Genomic DNA, 17047 nt, shown 5'->3' on the forward strand with positions numbered 1-17047 from the left:
GACAGCAACCTCCACCTCGCAGGTTCAAACCATTCTCCTGCCTCAGCTTATGGAGTAGCTGGGATTACAGGCATGTGCCACCATGCTCGGCTAATTTAGTACTTTTAGTAGAGACAGAGTTTCTCCATGTTGGTCAGGCTGGTCTCGAACTCCCGACCTCAGGTGACCCACCCGCCTTGGCCTCCCAAAGTGCTAGGATTACAGGCATGAGCCACCACACCCGGCCTATTTATTTTTTTATTTATTTGTTTTTTTTTTTTTTTTTGAGATGGAGTTGCACTCTTGTCACCCAGGCTGGAGTGCAATGGTGCAATCTCAGCTCCCTGCAACCTCCATCCACCACCTGGCTTCAAGCAATCCTCCAGTCTTGCCTCCTGAGTAGCTGGGATTACAGGAATGTCCCACCATGCCCAGCTAATTTTGTATTTTTAGTAGAGATGGGGTCTCACCATGTTGGCCAGGCTGGTCTCGAACTCCTGACCTCAGGTGATCCGCCCACCTTGGCCTCCCAAAGTGCTGGGATTATAGCTGTGAGCCACTGCGCCTGGCTCCCACTACTTTAAATGTTGATATGTCAGGCAGGTTTCTGCCTTTGCCCTTTTCTTCTATCCCACTGTGTACACTATCCCTAGATATATCAGTTAGGATGTATTAGTTGCAAAAATAGAAAACACGTGTCTAAAAGGCTGAGAGGATTTATTAAATCATATAGCAAGACATCTAGTAGAAAGGCAGACATAGGCTGGGTGCAGTGGCTCAGGCCTGTAATCCCAGCACTTTTGAGAGGCTGAGGCAGGTGGATCACTTGAGGTCAGGAGTTCGAGACCAGCCTGATCAACATGGTGAGACCCCTGTCTCTACTATATACAAAAAATTAGGTGGGCGTCGGGGCAGGCATCTGTAATCCCCCAGCTACTTGGGAGGCTGAGGCAGGAGAATTGCTTGAACCCAGGAGGTGGAGGTTGCAGTGAGCCGAGATTGCACCATTGCACTCTAGCCTAGGCAACAAGAGCGAAAACTCCATCTCAAAAAAAGGCAGACACAAAAGAACACATATTGTACAATTCTACTTCTATGAAGTACCTAGAGTAACAAATTCATAGAGACAGGAGAATGGTGGTTGCCAGGGGCTGGAGGGGCAGGGGTATTGGGGATCCTCTGTTTAACAGGTACAGTTTCAGTTTGGGAAGATTAAAAAGTTCAGGTGATGAATAGTTGTGATAGTTACACTACAGTGTGAAGGTACTTAACGCTACTGAATTGTCTACTTAAAAAAATGGTTAGGCCGGGCGCGGTGGCTCACGCTTGTAATCCCAGCACTTTGGGAGGCCGAGGCGGGCGGATCACGAGGTCAGGAGATCGAGACCACGGTGAAACCCCGTCTCTACTAAAAATACAAAAAAATTAGCCGGGCGTGGTGGCGGGCGCCTGTAGTCCCAGCTACTCGGAGAGGCTGAGGCAGGAGATTGGCGTGAACCCGGGAGGCGGAGCTTGCAGTGAGCCGAGATTGCGCCACTGCACTCCAGCCTGGGTGACAGAGCGAGACTCCGTCTCAAAAAAAAAAAAAAAAAAAAAAAAAATGGTTAGAATGGTAAATTTTGTGTATATTTTACTATGATTTAAAAAAAAAGCCAGTCGGGTACAGTGGCTCATGCCTGTAATCCCAGAACTTTGGGAGGCCGAAGTGGGTGGATCACTTGAGCCCAGGAGTTCGAGACTAGCCTGGGCAACATGGTGAAACTTCAATTAAACAAAAATTAGCCAGGTGTGGCGGTGCACACCTGTAGTCCCAGCTACTCCAGAGGCTGAAGTGGGAGGATTGCTTGAGCCTGGGAGGTGGAGGCTGCAGTGAGCCACGATCACGCCACTGCACTCCAGCTTGGGTGACAGAGCAAGACCCATCTCAGAAAATGAAAGAAGCCAGGCATGGTGGTGCATGCCTACAGTCCCAGTAACTCAGGATTGCGTGAGACCAAGAGTTTGAGGCTGTAGCGCACCATGAGGGCACCTGTGAATAACCATTGTACTTCATCCTGGGCAACATAGTGGGACCCCATCTCTAAAAAAGAAAAAGTTTGATTTACCAGCTTGGTATTGTACTTAAGGACCCAACTGAGTTTTTTCCATTTTTCTGCTCTGACATCCTGGAGTTTTTAATGTCTGTCTCCCTCTCTTTATGGTCTCTAGATTATTCTAGCTTCTCATCCTTCTACATCATCAACATCCAAAGGCTGGACAAGAGAACATTGCCATAGGTCCTTTTCGAAGATTGAGGGGCCAGGCACAGTGGCTCATGCCTGTAATCTCAGGCTGAGGTGGGAGGATTGCTTGAGGTCAGGAGTTCGAGACCAGCCTGAGTAACATAGCGAGACCTCGTCTCTACAAAAAAACTTTAAAAATTACCCAGGCATGGTGATGCACACCTGTAGTTCTAGCTACTTGGGAGCTTGAGGTGGGAGGATCTCTTGAGCCCAGGAGATGGAGGCTGCAGTGAGCCATGATCATGCCACTGCACTCTAGTCTGAGTGGTAGAGTGAGACTGTTTCTAAAAACAACAGTAATAATAAAAACAAACATGTTCAGGCCAGGTGCGGTGGCTCATGCCTGTAATCCCAGCACTTTGGGAGGCTGAGGCGGGTGGATCATGAGGTCAAGAGATAGAGACCATTCTGGCCAACATGGTGAAACCCCGTCTCTACTAAAAGTACAAAAAATTGGCTGGGCGTACCGGTGGGCACCTCTAGCCCCAGCTACTCGGGAGGCTGAGGCAGGAGAATGGCGTGAACCCGGGAGGCGGAGCTTGCAGTGAGCCGAGATCGCGCCACTGCACTCCAGCCTGGGCGACAGAGCGAGACTCCGTCTCAAAAACCAACAACAACAACAAACAAACAAACAAACATGTTCACCCTCAGATCTGTTCCTCTCGTATTTTCTTTCTGAAGAAATGCCACCCAGTCCCTAGGCCAGAAACCTGGGAATCATCTTTGATTATTCTACTCTTCTGCCTACATTTAAGCACTCATTAAATCCTGTGGATTCTACCATTTTGATGTTTCAAATCTGTCCTCTCCTCTCTATCTCCACCTCTAGTTGAGAACTTGTGATTTCTCACCTGTATTACTATACCTCCTAAGCAGTCTCTGTGCCTCCAGTCTTTCCCCTTTTTAATTTACTCCTGAAACTTCTGCCAGAATGGTTTTTCTAAAGCACATACCTGGTCACGTTGCTCAGCATGGCCTTTAAAGCCCTTCATGATCCAGTCCCTGCTTATCTCTCCAGCCCCATCCCCCATCATTTTCTTTCTTTTTTTTTTTTTTTTGAGACCGAGTCTCACGCTGTCACCTAAGCTGGAGTGCAGTGATGTGATCTTGGCTCACTGCAACTCTTGCTTCCTGGGTTCAAGCAATTCTCCTACCTCAGCACCCTGAGTAGCTGGGATTACAGGCCCACACCATCACACCCGGCTAATTTTTCTATTTTTAGTAGAGACGGGGTTTCACCATGTTGGCCAGGCTAATCTTGATCTTCTGACCTCGTGATCCACCCACCTCGGCCTCCCAAAGTGCTGGGATTACAGGCGTGAGCCACCACACCTTGCCTGTAATCTTCACTTTAGGAGGCTGAGACTGGAGGATTGTTTGAAGTCAGAAGTTCGAGACCAACGTGGTCAACAAAGTGAGACTCTGTCTCTACCAAAAATAAAAATAAAAAAGTTAGCTGCAGCACGATGATTTGGGCCCGTAGGTCTTAGCTACTCGGGGAGCTGAGGCAGTAGGATTGCTTGAGCCCAGAATTTGGATGCTGCAGTGAGCCTGGGTGACAGAGTGAGATGTGAGACCTCATCTCTTTTTTTTTTTTTTTTTTTTTTTGAGACGGAGTCTTGCTCTGTCACCCAGGCTGGAGTGCAGTGGCACCATCTCGGCTCACTGCCAGCTCCACCTCCCGGGTTCACGCCATTCTCCTGCCCCAGCCTCCTGAGTAGCTGGGACTACAGGCACCCGCCACCAGGCCCGGCTAATTTTTTGTATTTTTAGTACAGATGGGGTTTCACCGTGTTAGCCAGGATGGTCTAGATCTCCTGACCTTGTGATCCGCCCACCTCGGCCTCCCAAAGTGCTGGGATTACAGGCGTGAGCCACCGCGCCCGGCCGAGACCTCATCTCTTAAAAAAAAAAAAAAAAAATTGGCCGGGCACGGTGGCTCACGCTTGTAATCCCAGCACTTTGGGAGGCCGAGGCGGGCGGATCACGAGGTCAGGAGATCGAGACCACGGTGAAACCCCGTCTCTACTAAAAATGCAAAAAAATTAGCCGGGCGTGGTGGCGGGCGCCTGTAGTCCCAGCTACTCGGAGAGGCTGAGGCAGGAGAATGGCGTGAACCCGGGAGGCGGAGCTTGCAGTGAGCCGAGATTGCGCCACTGCACTCCAGCCTGGGCGACAGAGCGAGACTCCGTCTCAAAAAAATAAAAATAAAAATTATATAAATTTTTTAAAAGTGCTATCTGAAACTTAGGTCTTTTTTTCTTTTCCTTTTTTTTGAGACATATTCTCTCACTCTGTCGCCTGGGCTGGAGTGCAGTGGCATGATCATGACTCACTGCAGCCACAACTTCCTGGGCTCAGGCGATTCTCTTATCTCAGCCTCCTGGGTAGTTGGGACTACAGGCACGCACCACCACACTCAGCTATTTTTTTTTTTTTTTGTAGCGGTGGGCTTTTGCCATGTTGCCCGGGCTGGCCTTGAACTCCTGGGCTCAGGCAATCTTCTTGCATCAGCCTCCCAAAGTGCTGGGATTACAGGTGTGTGCTGCTGTGCCTGGCTCAATCTTTATGCCTTTGCACACACTTCCCCTGCCCAACTCCCTCTTTATTGTCTGATTACTTCCTCTTTTTCCTTTAGGAGCCAGCTCAGGTGTGACCTGAGAATTATGTTTTGGAATCACCCTTTACCCTTCAGTGTTGATATACTGCTCCAGCTTTCTGTCCACATAATACTATGTGCTTTACTCTTACTCTCACACTGTTTTGTAATCCTGTCTTTACTAGTCTTTTCCATTAAAGACTGAGTTTCATGAAGGCAGAAACTGTCTCCCTCTCTGTATCCCTAGTTCAGTATGCCCAATAAACGTTTGATGAATGAGGCCGGGCACGGTGGCCCACGCCTGTAATCCCAGCACTTTGGGAGGCAGAGGTGAGCAGATCACAAGGTCAGGAGATCAAGACCATCCTGGCTAACACGGTGAAATCCTGTCTCTACTAAAAATGCAAAAAATTAGCCAGGCGTGGTGACATGCGCCTGTAGTCCCAGCTACTCGGGAGGCTGAGGCAGGAGAATCGCTTGAACCTGGGAGGCGGAGGTTGCAGTGAGCCGAGATTGCGCCACTGCACCCCAGCCCGGGCGACAGAGCGAACTGTCTCAAAAAAAAAAAAAAAAAAAGTTTGATGAATGGATGAAAGCTGGTATCAGAAGCTATTTCTTAACTTTGGGAAATCTTTAAGTCTAGTAGAAATCGTTAAGATATAATCTAGGAGTTCTTGTGTTCTGATTTCAGTGCTCTTGAGACAAAAACTTGGAGTTTACACAGGTCACAAGCCAGCTGCACCAAGAAAACTCAGTACAAGCATACTCTGCTTTTGTTTCCTTAAATTGTATTGGTCTATTTGGTTAGCTGTGCTAAAAATAGCATCTCTTAGTGATATTTCAATTTGAAAATTATCTAAGAACAAAGCTGTTTTTACTGCACTTTGCCTGGCAGCAGAGGGTTTGGGAGACCCTGGTCTTCCTTCCTCTGGATGCTGAAGAGGAGGAGGTAGTGCCAGATCAGGAGTCCCCTCAGAGGTGTCTCATAGCACATTCTTGGATCATTCACTGGAATCAGGTAGAGGGAGTATGTGTGGCCGACTGGGATGTGTGACTCTCAAAAGCACCTGGAGATTGAGGCAGACACGTTCCTGCAACATGTGTAAGGAAAGATGGCTGAGTAGCCAGTTACAGCAACAGCCTGCTTCTCCCGGGGGGATGAGGTGGGAGCAGTGAGTTGTCCTCAAGTGAGGATATCCTTAGATGAGGCTTAAATCAACTGATGTGCTTAACTGAATTCCTGCAGTGTCCCACACATATTGTACTAGAGCACATATTTGGGTTCCTATTGTTATTTTTACCTGTGATAATAAAGTTTCTGACTGTAAAACAGAACCTGGAGATATCTTCTTTTTAATAGAGATGTTAGTATATTCCATTTTTCATCTTGAGCCACTCACTTTCAGTCTTAACTGCTGATTGACTGTTGGTATCCAACAGCCAATGGAACCCTGGCATTTTGCCCTGTCAACACAGGAGTACCATCTGTGGTGAAAGAGAGTAACTATAGGCTATATAATACATGGAGAAACAATTCACGGTTTGTTTGCTTTGCCATTCTGCTTCCTAGTGCTTTTCTAGGAATGTATTGTGAAAGTGAGAATAGGCTGTATAGCCAAAGATTGGTAAACATGGCACAAAGCTGAAAGCTGCTACCATCTTGGTGGTGGGGCAGCATGCTCTCTGGTATTAGCAAGGGACTGGGAAAACCAAGACAAGAAAGCCAGCATCCCCTTTGAAATGCTCATTTAAGTCAAGCTCCAGATTATACTTAAAGAGAAGTCATGGCCAGATGTGGTGGGTCATGCCTGTAATCCCAGCACTTCGGGAGGCCGAGGCAGGTGGATTGCTTGAGGCCAGGAGTTTGAGACCAGCCTGGCCAACACGGCAAAACCTCGTCTCTACTAAAAATATAAAAATTAGCAAGGCGTGGTGGCGCATGCCTGTAATCCAGCTACTCGGGAGGCTGAGGCACAAGAATCACTTGAACTTGGGAGGCAGAGGTTGCAGTGAGCAACCTCTGCCTCTGCACTCCAGCGTGGGTGACAGAGCGAGACTCTGTCTCAAAAAAAAATAAATAAAGAGGAGTCATAACGTCCATTAGTTTCAAGGCCCTGGGCTGTGCCAGGGAGACACATGATAGCTACTGGATATTTATTTTTTGAGACGGAGTCTCACTGTTACACAGGCTGGAGTGCAGTGGCGTAGTCTCGGCTCACTGCAACCTCTGCTTCCTGGGTTCAAGCGATTCTCTTGCCTGAGCCTCTGGAGTAGCTGGGACTACAAGCATGTACCACCACGCCCAGCTAATTTTTTTTTTTTTTTTTTTTTTTTTTTTGAGACAGAGTCTTGCTGTTGTCTGCCCGGGCTGGAGTGTGATGGCATGATCTCGGCTCACTGCAACTTCCACTTCCTGGGTTCCAGCAATTCTCCTGCCTCAGCCTCCCGAGTAGCTGAGACTACAGGCGCCCGCCACCACACCTGGCTAATTTTTTTGTATTTTTAGTAGAGACAGGGTTTCACTGTATTAGCCAGGATGGTCTCGATCTCCTGACCTCGTGATCTGCCCGCCTCGGCCTCCCAGAGTGCTGGGATTACAGGTGTGAGCCACCGCACCTGGCCAATTTTTGTGTTTTTAATAGAGAGAGGGTTTCACCATGTTGGCCAGGCTGGTCTCGAACTCCTGACCTCAGGTGATCCACCCACCTCAGCCACCCAAAGTGCTGGGATTACAGGCATGAGCCACTGTGCCCGGCCTTTTTTTTTTTTTTTTTTTTTTTTTTAAAGATAGTCTCCCTCTGTCACCCAGGCTGGAGTGCCAGCGGCGTGATCTCAGCTCACTGTAACCTCTGCCTCCTGGATTCAAGTGGTTCTCCTGCCTCGGCTTCCTGAGTACAGGCGCGCACCACCATGCCCAGCTAATTTTTATATTTTTAATAGAGGTGGGGCTTCACCATGTTGGCCAGGCTGGTGTCAAATTCCCAACCTCAGGTGATACGCCCACCTCAGCCTCCCAAAGTGCTGGGATTACAGGCATGAGCCACCATACCCGGCCAGCTATTTAGATATTTTATCAGTTATTCATCAGTCCCACTGTATATTAAATGGCAAGAGAGAATCCCACCAATTCTAGTCTTCTAGTCCTTTTATGTTGTTCCCAAACCAGTCCTGGGTCAAATATGTGTGGAAAATGGCTGAGAATGGACAGGATAGCTAAGCAACTCTCTGTGCATTACATAGAGATACCAAATCCTACTGGACAGAAGAAATAATATAAGGACATCCTCAGATGAGGCTTAAATCAGCCAATGTGCTTAATTGAACTCCCACAGTTGACTTGGCAATAGAGGGAGGACAGATTCAAAATAAGTAGACATAGTCTTTGCACATAGGGAATACACAGTTTAACGGGGGAGACAGTAAATACACAGACTTATAAAAGAAGAAAAACTCCACAAGGTAGTAAGTGCCACATTGAGTGGTTAAGGTCATTCAAAGTAAGGCCTTGATGTGGCATGCCAGGAAATAATAGGTGTAACACTGGGATCAGTTTTTGAACCAGGACTTCAGCATGACAGCCAAACAAAGAAGCAAATCAAAGGACAGTGTACCCGTGTTCTGGGGCAAGGCATATTGGCTACTTATATCTTTTTCAGCCACCACTATACTCACAGTTGGTAAGCATTTAATCAGCAATAGTTTCAGTCCTAAAGGACAGCAAGATAAATGTGTGGCATAAATTTAATTCAGAATCTGGGCCAAAGCCTGATACCAAACCTTTAAAGCAAAGTGTCATCTGGAGCTGAAGGAAAGGCTGCCTGAGCAAGAGGCAGAATAAAGGCTAGAAGACTAGGAGAACTTGGGAAAGGTTTACATTTCATGAGGTGTTAGTAGCATAACCAAAAATCACTACTACAAATTGCCAAGGTTGGTGAGAGCTGTTCTTAGCTGGGTAGGTCGCTCAGGGGTCCTCAGGACTCTGTCCACCTGGGTGCGTTGAGGCAGGAAGAGTAGGGAGGAAGGCTAGCGGGTGGCTTGGCTGAAGTTGAACCCTAAGGTTGAGCTAGCCCTTCTTCCCGGTGTGTGAACCCTCTAGGTCAGGGGTGGGGCTCATCTGGGGAACCTACTGAGAGTGCCACGCCTGGCTCATTAGTGGCTGTCTGGGGAGGCCTTTTGAAGATGAAACACTTCATAAGCACTCATTGTTTCTGTTTTTTCGGACAAACTAGTACTTTGGTCTTCAGGGACTGTTGATCTGGCTCAGTTGCACTAGTCTGGAATTTGCTGCAAACTGAGAAGGGTGGTGGGGGAAATGTCAGAAGTTTTTGTAAAAACAACCAAACTCCCACCAAACCCCCATGCATTAGCTTGTAAATAGGATTCCTCCCCATCCACCTTTCACATTCTTGGGTTTGGGTGCACTTTGTCTTGACCTGTCCCTTTGGCTGCTGAGTTTGGGGTGTGTGTGTGTCTCTGGTTCCTAGACTCTGTAGAGAATGCCAGCAGCTGGCATATGGTGATTGCTGAATAAGCTGCCCGCTGACACATGCCTCCTGCAGGCACAGAGAACTGGCTTGTATGGGTGATTCTGAATCCTCATTTTACTATTGTTTCAAAGATGCATTTCTGTGGCTATCCTGTGCCACAGAGAAGAGAGGGAAGAAGAAAGGGAATGAATGAATGAATCTTTGATTCTGTCTGTTGGGGCAATGGCTGGGGTGAGCAGATAGACATTTTATACCTTCCTAATGATTCTTTTGGTCCTGTTCATCCTTTCAGCAGGTATTTGTTGTTGTTATTATTATTATTATTTTGAGATAGATTCTTGCTCTGTCACCCAGGCTGGAGTGCAGTGGCATGATCTCGGCTCACTGCAACCTCTACCTCCCAGGTTCAAGCGATTCTCCTGCCTCAACCTTCTGAGTAGCTGGGACTACAGGAGTGTGCCACCACGCCCGGCTAGTTTTTGTATTTTTAGTAGAGATGGGGTTTTACCATGTTGGCCAGGCTGTTCTCAAACTCCTGGCCTCAGGTGATCCACCCGCCTCGGCCTCCCAAAGTGCTGGGATTATAGGCATGAGCCACCACGCTTGGCCTCAGCAGGTATTTGTTACGTGCATACCATATACCAGGCATAGCATCCAGTCTGAGTGAGCTGTCAGTAAAGTCAGTAGAGACCCTGGGGATTAGTTCAGTTTTTCAAGTACTGTGTGCTAGGCACTATTCTTGGTACTGGAGACAGAGCAGTGAACAAAACACATAAGGAGCTGATATCTTAGGCAGAATAAAACGATCAGCAAGAAATAAATATATAATGTATCAGATGGTGATAAATGTTATGAAGAAAGTAAAGTGGGATAAATGGGGTAGGGAGTGGTCTGTGTCTTCATGTGTGTGTGTTATACATGTGGTTGTGGGAGGCCTCTTTGGTAGGTGACACTGAAACAGACAACTAACTGAAGGGGGTGAAGGAGTAATCTGTGATGGTTATCTGGGAGAGAAGCATTCCAGGCAGAGGTGATAGCAAATATGAAAGCTTTGGGCCAGGCATGGTGGCTCATGTTTGTAATCTCAGTTCCCTGGGAGGCTAAGACAGGAGGATTGCTTGAACCCAGGAGTTTGAGACCAGCCTGGGCAACATGGTAAGACCCCGCCTCTTTAAAAAAAAAAAAAAAAAAAAAGCTTTGAGGCAGGAAAGGAAAGTGTTGGGGAATTGGAGTGGAGTAAGCAAAGAGAGAGTAGTAGATCTCATAAGAGAAGTAGGGGAGTGTAGGTCATGTAGGACCTTGTAAGCCATGGTTTGGGCCTTGGGTTTTACTGAAAAGGAGCTATGAAGCCACGAGAGGGTTTTGAACAAAGGAAACATATGACCTGAGTTTAGTTTTAAAACCACCCTAGATGCTATATGGAGAATAGGCCGAAAGGCTTAGGGAAGAAGCAGAGAACCAATGAGATGACTGCCTCATTGCAGCGACCATGTGGGACAGCCCCCTCCTTGGACGGGCCACAGTAAGCCAAGGATGCACCTAGTTGAGGAGTAAAGGGGTAGCCCCGCCATACCCCACCTCTCTACTCCCAGTGCACTGTTGTTTGAACAGGGCACAACATTAGCAGCTGGCATTCCACAGAATGTAAAGGATCAGCCTCTTTTAAGAGTGCGGCTTTCTTATTCCTCATTTATTTTGGTGTGAAAGAAAGATGGAGTTGCAAAAATATAGGAAAGGAAGAGGCAGAGTCTCTTGATTAGAGGAGAGAGCATAAACCTTGGGAAACTGGCAAGCCTGAACCTTGTCAGGAGTCACAGAGAGCCACTCCTCATTCCACTCCCTCCTCTCCCACCCTTGCCAGAAGTCTCAGGGTAAGTAAGGTTAGGGGAAGGAGGGGCATTAATGATCTTGCAATGCCTTGGGGTATAGGGTAGAATGTCAGTACTGAAGGGACTTCAGAAATCATCTAGTTCAATCCCCCTTCCATTTACAGGTGCAGATATGGAAAAGTGAAGTAACTTGCCCAGAGTCACACAGTTAGATTACTGGCAGAGCAGGGATCCTTAGTGTTTACTGCTTTGTCTCTGTTCCCAAAGACTCAGTATGTATCTGAGTGGGCCTTGGTATTTATAGTCCCCTCAGGCTCTCGGTTTGTCATGAATGAACTCTAGCCATGACCTTGGGAAATTCTATTTACGTGGAAGTCCTGACAAGCAAATGATGGTACGATTTTACATTTCCTTTGTCTAGGATCAAGTCTTCCATACCAGGGACCAGGCCAAAACCAGACTGCCACTGCCCCTACTTGGGCCCCACTGTCCCCAGAAAGCAGCTGCTGTGATCATGGGCAATATCTTTGGAAACCTTCTCAAGAGCCTGATTGGGAAGAAGGAGATGCGCATCCTGATGGTGGGCCTGGATGCCGCAGGAAAGACCACCATCCTATACAAGCTGAAACTGGGGGAGATCGTCACCACCATCCCTACCATTGGTAAGAGCACAGCTTGGATGTGGGCTTTCATGCTGGCAGCTGAGGCAGGGCAGGGACCTATTCCTGGTTCCCCCACCTGGCCTCTTCTCCCCAGGCAAGTCCATACAATTTGTGGGGTTCCGAAAAGAGGGCGGTGTTGTTTAGCTTACTATCAGGTGCTGAGGCTGCTGTTTGCCCACCTAACCTGGCTCTGATGCGGGAACTTCCATGGCCTGGCACTCAACAGTTGCCCTCAGGCATGGAGTTGGCTTGTTCTCTGTGTTGTTTGGAAAGCAGGTAAAAGGCTTTGATGTTCCTGCCAAAGGCTTGGATTTACTTGGGTTTAGATCTTTGGTGGCCAATCTTGGTTACAGTTTGCTGAAGGGAGGGAGAACATTTGCCATGTAGATGGGGGCTCCAGTCAGCATTGTCAGCTGGCTCTGCCTTTGGGGCTCCAGGATGCCAGCTTACTTCCCTTTCTTTACTCTGCCTCTCAGGCCCCACATCTTAGCTGAGGCCGACTCTGGTGGCCAAAGTGCTGGAGTAGGGCTGAGTCATTTTGTAGGAGGGAGCACCAAAGACTGAGTGGAAAAGTCAGGAAAGTTGGCCCACATTACCTAGGCAACTGTGAACCTCTCAACCAACCTTCCTCATCCTCTTCGACTTCTCTTAGGTTTTCATTTTGGCCTTCAGGCTGCTAGGTTAACGATTATCAGGTCTGAGGAAGCCTTAGCTTTTGTTCCATTGTTAGTGTCATGGCCACCACTGGGGGAAAGCAGAACCAAACTCATTGTGGTGGTGTTTGCGGGGCTAGTGTTTGAGGCCAAGTGGCCATTGCCTGTTTTTTTTCCAAAGGGTTCAATGTGGAGACAGTGGAGTATAAGAACATCAGCTTCACAGTGTGGGATGTGGGTGGCCAGGACAAGATTCGACCCCTCTGGAGACACTACTTCCAGAACACCCAAGGTATGCCCAGGCCTAGCGTGGGTTGGTTGGGTATGAGCAGAGAGTGTGGCTGTCTTTCTTGTTTATGGGTGGCCAACTGTTACCCTGCTGCAGCTCCTGGGGGCAGAAGAAAGGGAGGAAAGGGAGCAAATATTTAGAGGGTGTCAGGCAGGTGTGGTCTTTTGGTTGGGGGGAGGGGGTTACCTGCCATCTTAGTGCAGCCCATGCTCTGCCTTCCTAGGGTTGATATTTGTGGTCGACAGCAATGATCGGGAGCGAGTAAATGAGGCCCGGGAAGAGCTGATGAGAATGCTGGCGGAGGACGAGCTCCGGGATGCTGTACTCCTTGTCTTTGCAAACAAACAGGTGAGACTTCTTCCCACCCCTGAATTTGGGAGACAGCAAACTGGCTGTGGAAATTGTTGGCTCTTGGGCCTATTATATGGTTAACCCTTTTAGTATGCTGTCAATGTTAGGAGTGTGGGAAATTGAGCACTTGGCTTCTTTATGTCCCTCTTCTTGTGCCCTACCCCAAGCTTTATTTAGCAACATTTCAGTCCTCAGGAATTGCCTCAAATCTTTCTTTCATCTTGCCTATTATCTACTTTAGGAGAATTGGCCTCACTCCTGCTGTCAGACAGACCTGATTCTTTGGTCAGTCTGAATCACGTCTCTTGCTTCCCCACCAACCTCGTATTTGGTTTCCAATTCTTCAGTACAGTGACCTCTAGTGCTTTGGATCTTGAGTTCTAGGTGACTAAATCCAAAGTAGCTCCTTAGGATCTTGTTCTGGGTTTCCTAAAATAAAGGAGGAGGGGAAGGTGCTGGTACACATTTCTTTGGTAGATGGATGTTCTAGAAGCCTTTAAAAAATCCTGAGGCTTCTTTTTATGTGTCTCCCACGTGCTCCAGGATCTGCCTAATGCTATGAACGCTGCTGAGATCACAGACAAGCTGGGCCTGCATTCCCTTCGTCACCGTAACTGGTACATTCAGGCCACCTGTGCCACCAGCGGGGACGGGCTGTACGAAGGCCTGGACTGGCTGGCCAATCAGCTCAAAAACAAGAAGTGAGAGCCAGACAGCCCTAACCAAGCGCCCCACCCACCCCTGACATACCTACTGTCACCCTGCCCCAGTCCTACCCCTTCCTCTCCATTGCAAGTGTGGCCAGGGCCCTGGGTATCATGTCCGCATGCCCAGCAAGAGCCTTGCCTCCCCTGCATCCCCTCGTTTTTCCTGTCCACCTATATGACCAATCCCTAATTGCTGTCCTGATGATGAGTCATTCCAATTTACTGGATTTAAAACAAAAACAAAGTTGTTACGGTTTCATGGGGTGGCCCCTCTCTCTCTCACCCTCTGGGTTTCGGGAGGTTGAGTGGGGTATTCTCTTTGTTTGGCAGTGGTTGCTGTCCTCTTGGCACCTGAGTCCTTTCCCTGTCCCCACAAGCCCTTCTACTCCCTGTTTACCTTTCCTTCGCCACCCTCTCCCTGTTCTACATGGAAATTGCACGGGCCACTCTGTTTGCGTGCATGTGTGCGCCTGTATATACATGTATAGAGAGATATATTTGTGGGGGCCGGGGGGAGCGGGGAGGGGGTGGAGTGAAGCTCAGGGCTTGCAGCCAGGACACTGCCCACTGGAGCCTGTCATCTGCCCCTTCTGTGTTGGTGAGATTAAGGGAAGAAGGTGGGAGGGCATTAGTCAGGCCGGACTGCCCCAGTCTTTGACTGGTTACCCTCCTCTCTGCAGGTAGGTTTTTCTGGATGATAGGACAGATGATGGATTCTCCACCACCATTTTCCTTGTACTCTTCTCTCTACCCTTCTTAGGGCTGGAGGATGGTATTTATCTCTAGATGACTGTTCCCAAGGAGATGCCACTCTGCTCTGCCTTACTGTTAGGAAGGAGAGAGGAACCCACTCACTCTTACCAGCTTAGAGTGTTCAACTGATCCTCCCCCACCATCCTCAGATCTGTTCCTCTGGAGCTTGACTGAGGGGTGGGGATGGCAAGTCCGCGGTGTGTGTTAGGGACCCAGGGCATTGGGGGAAGGGAGGTGAAGGCCTCAGGTTTTCCATCTTCATTCTCTTTTGTTATTAGGAGAAGGTGAGGCATGGACCAATCCCATTCCTGCCCTCTAGTGCCCCACCACCCTTCTGATCTTGGGGGTTGGATGGTTCATCTGTCCTTGGTCAGAATTTTCTCACCCTAGTACTCCTACTGGCCTGACCAGGGCTGACTAGGTGTTCTAATGAGCTGGGAAGTGGGGTGACATAGCTGACCTTAGTATCAACCCCCCTCTTCTCCAACTCTTGTTTTCTAGTCCAGGATATGCTAAAGGATGCAGATTTTCTATTGTTTCCAGGCCATCAGACCATCCTTGCTGTCCCTTCACCTTCCATGCCCCTGCCCTCCTCACCCACTTCTCATAAATGGATCTGGGAGTTAGAGTGGAGGAAATAAAATCCTGAGGTGGTTGTCAGTGCTTGTAGGATGCAGTGGTCTTCAGGGTTCTCCCCGCATTATTATGTAGTTGTTCAGAAGCTGCTGCTACTGCATCTCTCCGTCTGCAGGGGGCACTTGTCCCTGAGGTCCTGGCCTGGGTCCTGACTTCTGTAGTTTCTGTGAAGACGTAGCTGTCCTGTGGGCTCATGTGTGTGCTGGCTGCGCCCTGAGCTCCGAGACAGCTGCCCATAACCTTTCTGCTAAGGTCAGGGCCCAGGGCCCCCCACAGCATGGCTGAGGGACCCCTTCCCAGTAGGGCTGTCCCAAGCTCCACTCCATGGAGCCAGGTTTCCTGGCCACTTTTGTCGATAGCAGGTGGATCAATATTAGTAACCCCATCCAAGATTGAACTGTGAAATGTGAAAGAGAGGTTCCAGGGGTATCTCCCTCAGTGCCAGTTACTTAGTGATGTGTTACCCGGGATGCAGCAGGTGTGTGCAGGTATCTTGCTCTCTAGGCCTGTGTGTGTGTGTGTGTGTGTGTGTGTGTGTGTGTGTGTGTATGGGTGTGGGTGTGTTTGTGTGTGGTAGTTGTAGGGGGGGTGTTGGAGGTTCTATTTCATTTAAAAATGTATTCATTTCCCTGGCCCCACAGATGCTTCCCTCCATACTTTTTATTTGCTCTATTTCCTCAGATTTATTTTGTCCTGCCCCATTGCCTCTCCTTCCTTGAACTCTTTCCTTTTCAGTCTCAACTCATTCACTGCTGTTGCTCATTTGCCCTTTTCCATGTATTTTTTCCTACTTAGGATTTTCCACTCTATCTTTGTGGTTCATGAGGACTTTGCCTCTTCTCCTGCCTCATTCCCTGACTTTCTCTAGTTAGATGCCAGTCCTAAATAGGTTTTCCTCACTTCAGGCCTCACCCCTCACCTTGTTTTTTGGGGGGCTCCAGGGACCAATCTGGGGCTGAAAATGTTAGGAGGTTGCCTTGGTGCTGCCCCAGATCTGTCCAGCAGGGGGCAGTAAGTGATCTTGGTAGTATCCCTGGCTGCTAAGCCCTTGGCAGGGGTAGTCCTTTCTACATTCCCATTCACTTAACAGCTCTTTTGGGATTGGGTGTTTCATTCCATTTCTGCCCACTCCCTCTCCTCTCCTCTCTGGTAGGTTTAATTTTATGCTTTCCCTGATTCCAGCTTTCTGCTTCCTGAGGACTCCCTGCTCCCCACACCCCAAAGTTTGTCTGTAGTGTTATAGTGGTAACTGCAGTTCCTCCTCTGGAATGTAGACTGTATATGTTTAATAACTCACCTTCTCTATCCTTGCTCAAAATGTGGGATAACGCGATGACTGTGACCCTGGTTGGAAATTAAACTTGTTTTATGCAGCTTTGGAGCAGACCTTCATCTTTGCTGTGCAGCAGCCGTGGAATAGTAGTTTCACGGTGAGGGGAGTCCTGTTTCTGGTCCCTCTCTCCATAGTGCTCCTTCTTTCAGCAAAGGGGTAAAAGGCACACTTGATTGATAGAGAGTAAGGTTATGGAGGAATTTAGTCCCACTCCACACTGGTTATTTCTTCCCATCATACCCCGCGGTGGGGAGCCCAAATGATTTGGGCACCAGAGTTTGAGGGCTTTGTGACTTTCCTCCTCTAGTTCTAAAGGATTTAAACCTGAAATCAGCCGTATTTCTCACCTGTTGGTAGACTGTATGGACTTCACTGGCTGAAGGGCCCTGAACTTGGAGGGCCCCATGTGCCTCTACTCTCAGATCTCTTCAGCCTTGCACATGAGGTGCTTCTAGTTTGAACAGAGACCCCCTCACTAGTCTAGTTC

At 48.5% G+C, this 17047-nt stretch overlaps 1 protein-coding gene and 1 long non-coding RNA gene across 5 annotated transcripts in view; one reads left to right on the forward strand and one right to left on the reverse strand.

Moving 5' to 3' along the window:
- The window catches only part of ARF3 (ADP ribosylation factor 3), a 28216-nt gene that overhangs the window by 5693 nt on the left and 5476 nt on the right, over positions 1–17047 (forward strand). Inside the window, exons 2-5 of one of the 4 annotated variants that reach the window (XM_055295038.2) lie at positions 11598–11838; positions 12673–12783; positions 13004–13128; positions 13675–16600. In XM_055295038.2, the coding sequence (XP_055151013.1) occupies positions 11691–11838; positions 12673–12783; positions 13004–13128; positions 13675–13836 (546 nt within the window). In that variant the 5' untranslated portion in view covers positions 11598–11690 and the 3' untranslated portion in view covers positions 13837–16600. Of the gene's footprint in view, positions 1–11597; positions 11839–12672; positions 12784–13003; positions 13129–13674; positions 16601–17047 lie in introns of those variants that run through there. The other 3 variants (XM_063610652.1, XM_055295041.2, XM_063610653.1) reach the window with 3 other exon arrangements.
- Positions 11037–13647, reverse strand: LOC134731539 (uncharacterized). Its single transcript, XR_010113891.1, has 2 exons — positions 13453–13647; positions 11037–12879 (listed from the first exon to the last, which is right to left on the reverse strand). It is a non-coding gene; the product is annotated as an uncharacterized lncRNA (long non-coding RNA).

Source organism: Symphalangus syndactylus, chromosome 10 (genome assembly GCF_028878055.3).
Source record: "Symphalangus syndactylus isolate Jambi chromosome 10, NHGRI_mSymSyn1-v2.1_pri, whole genome shotgun sequence".
In the NCBI taxonomy this organism is placed as follows: Eukaryota; Metazoa; Chordata; class Mammalia; order Primates; family Hylobatidae; genus Symphalangus; species Symphalangus syndactylus.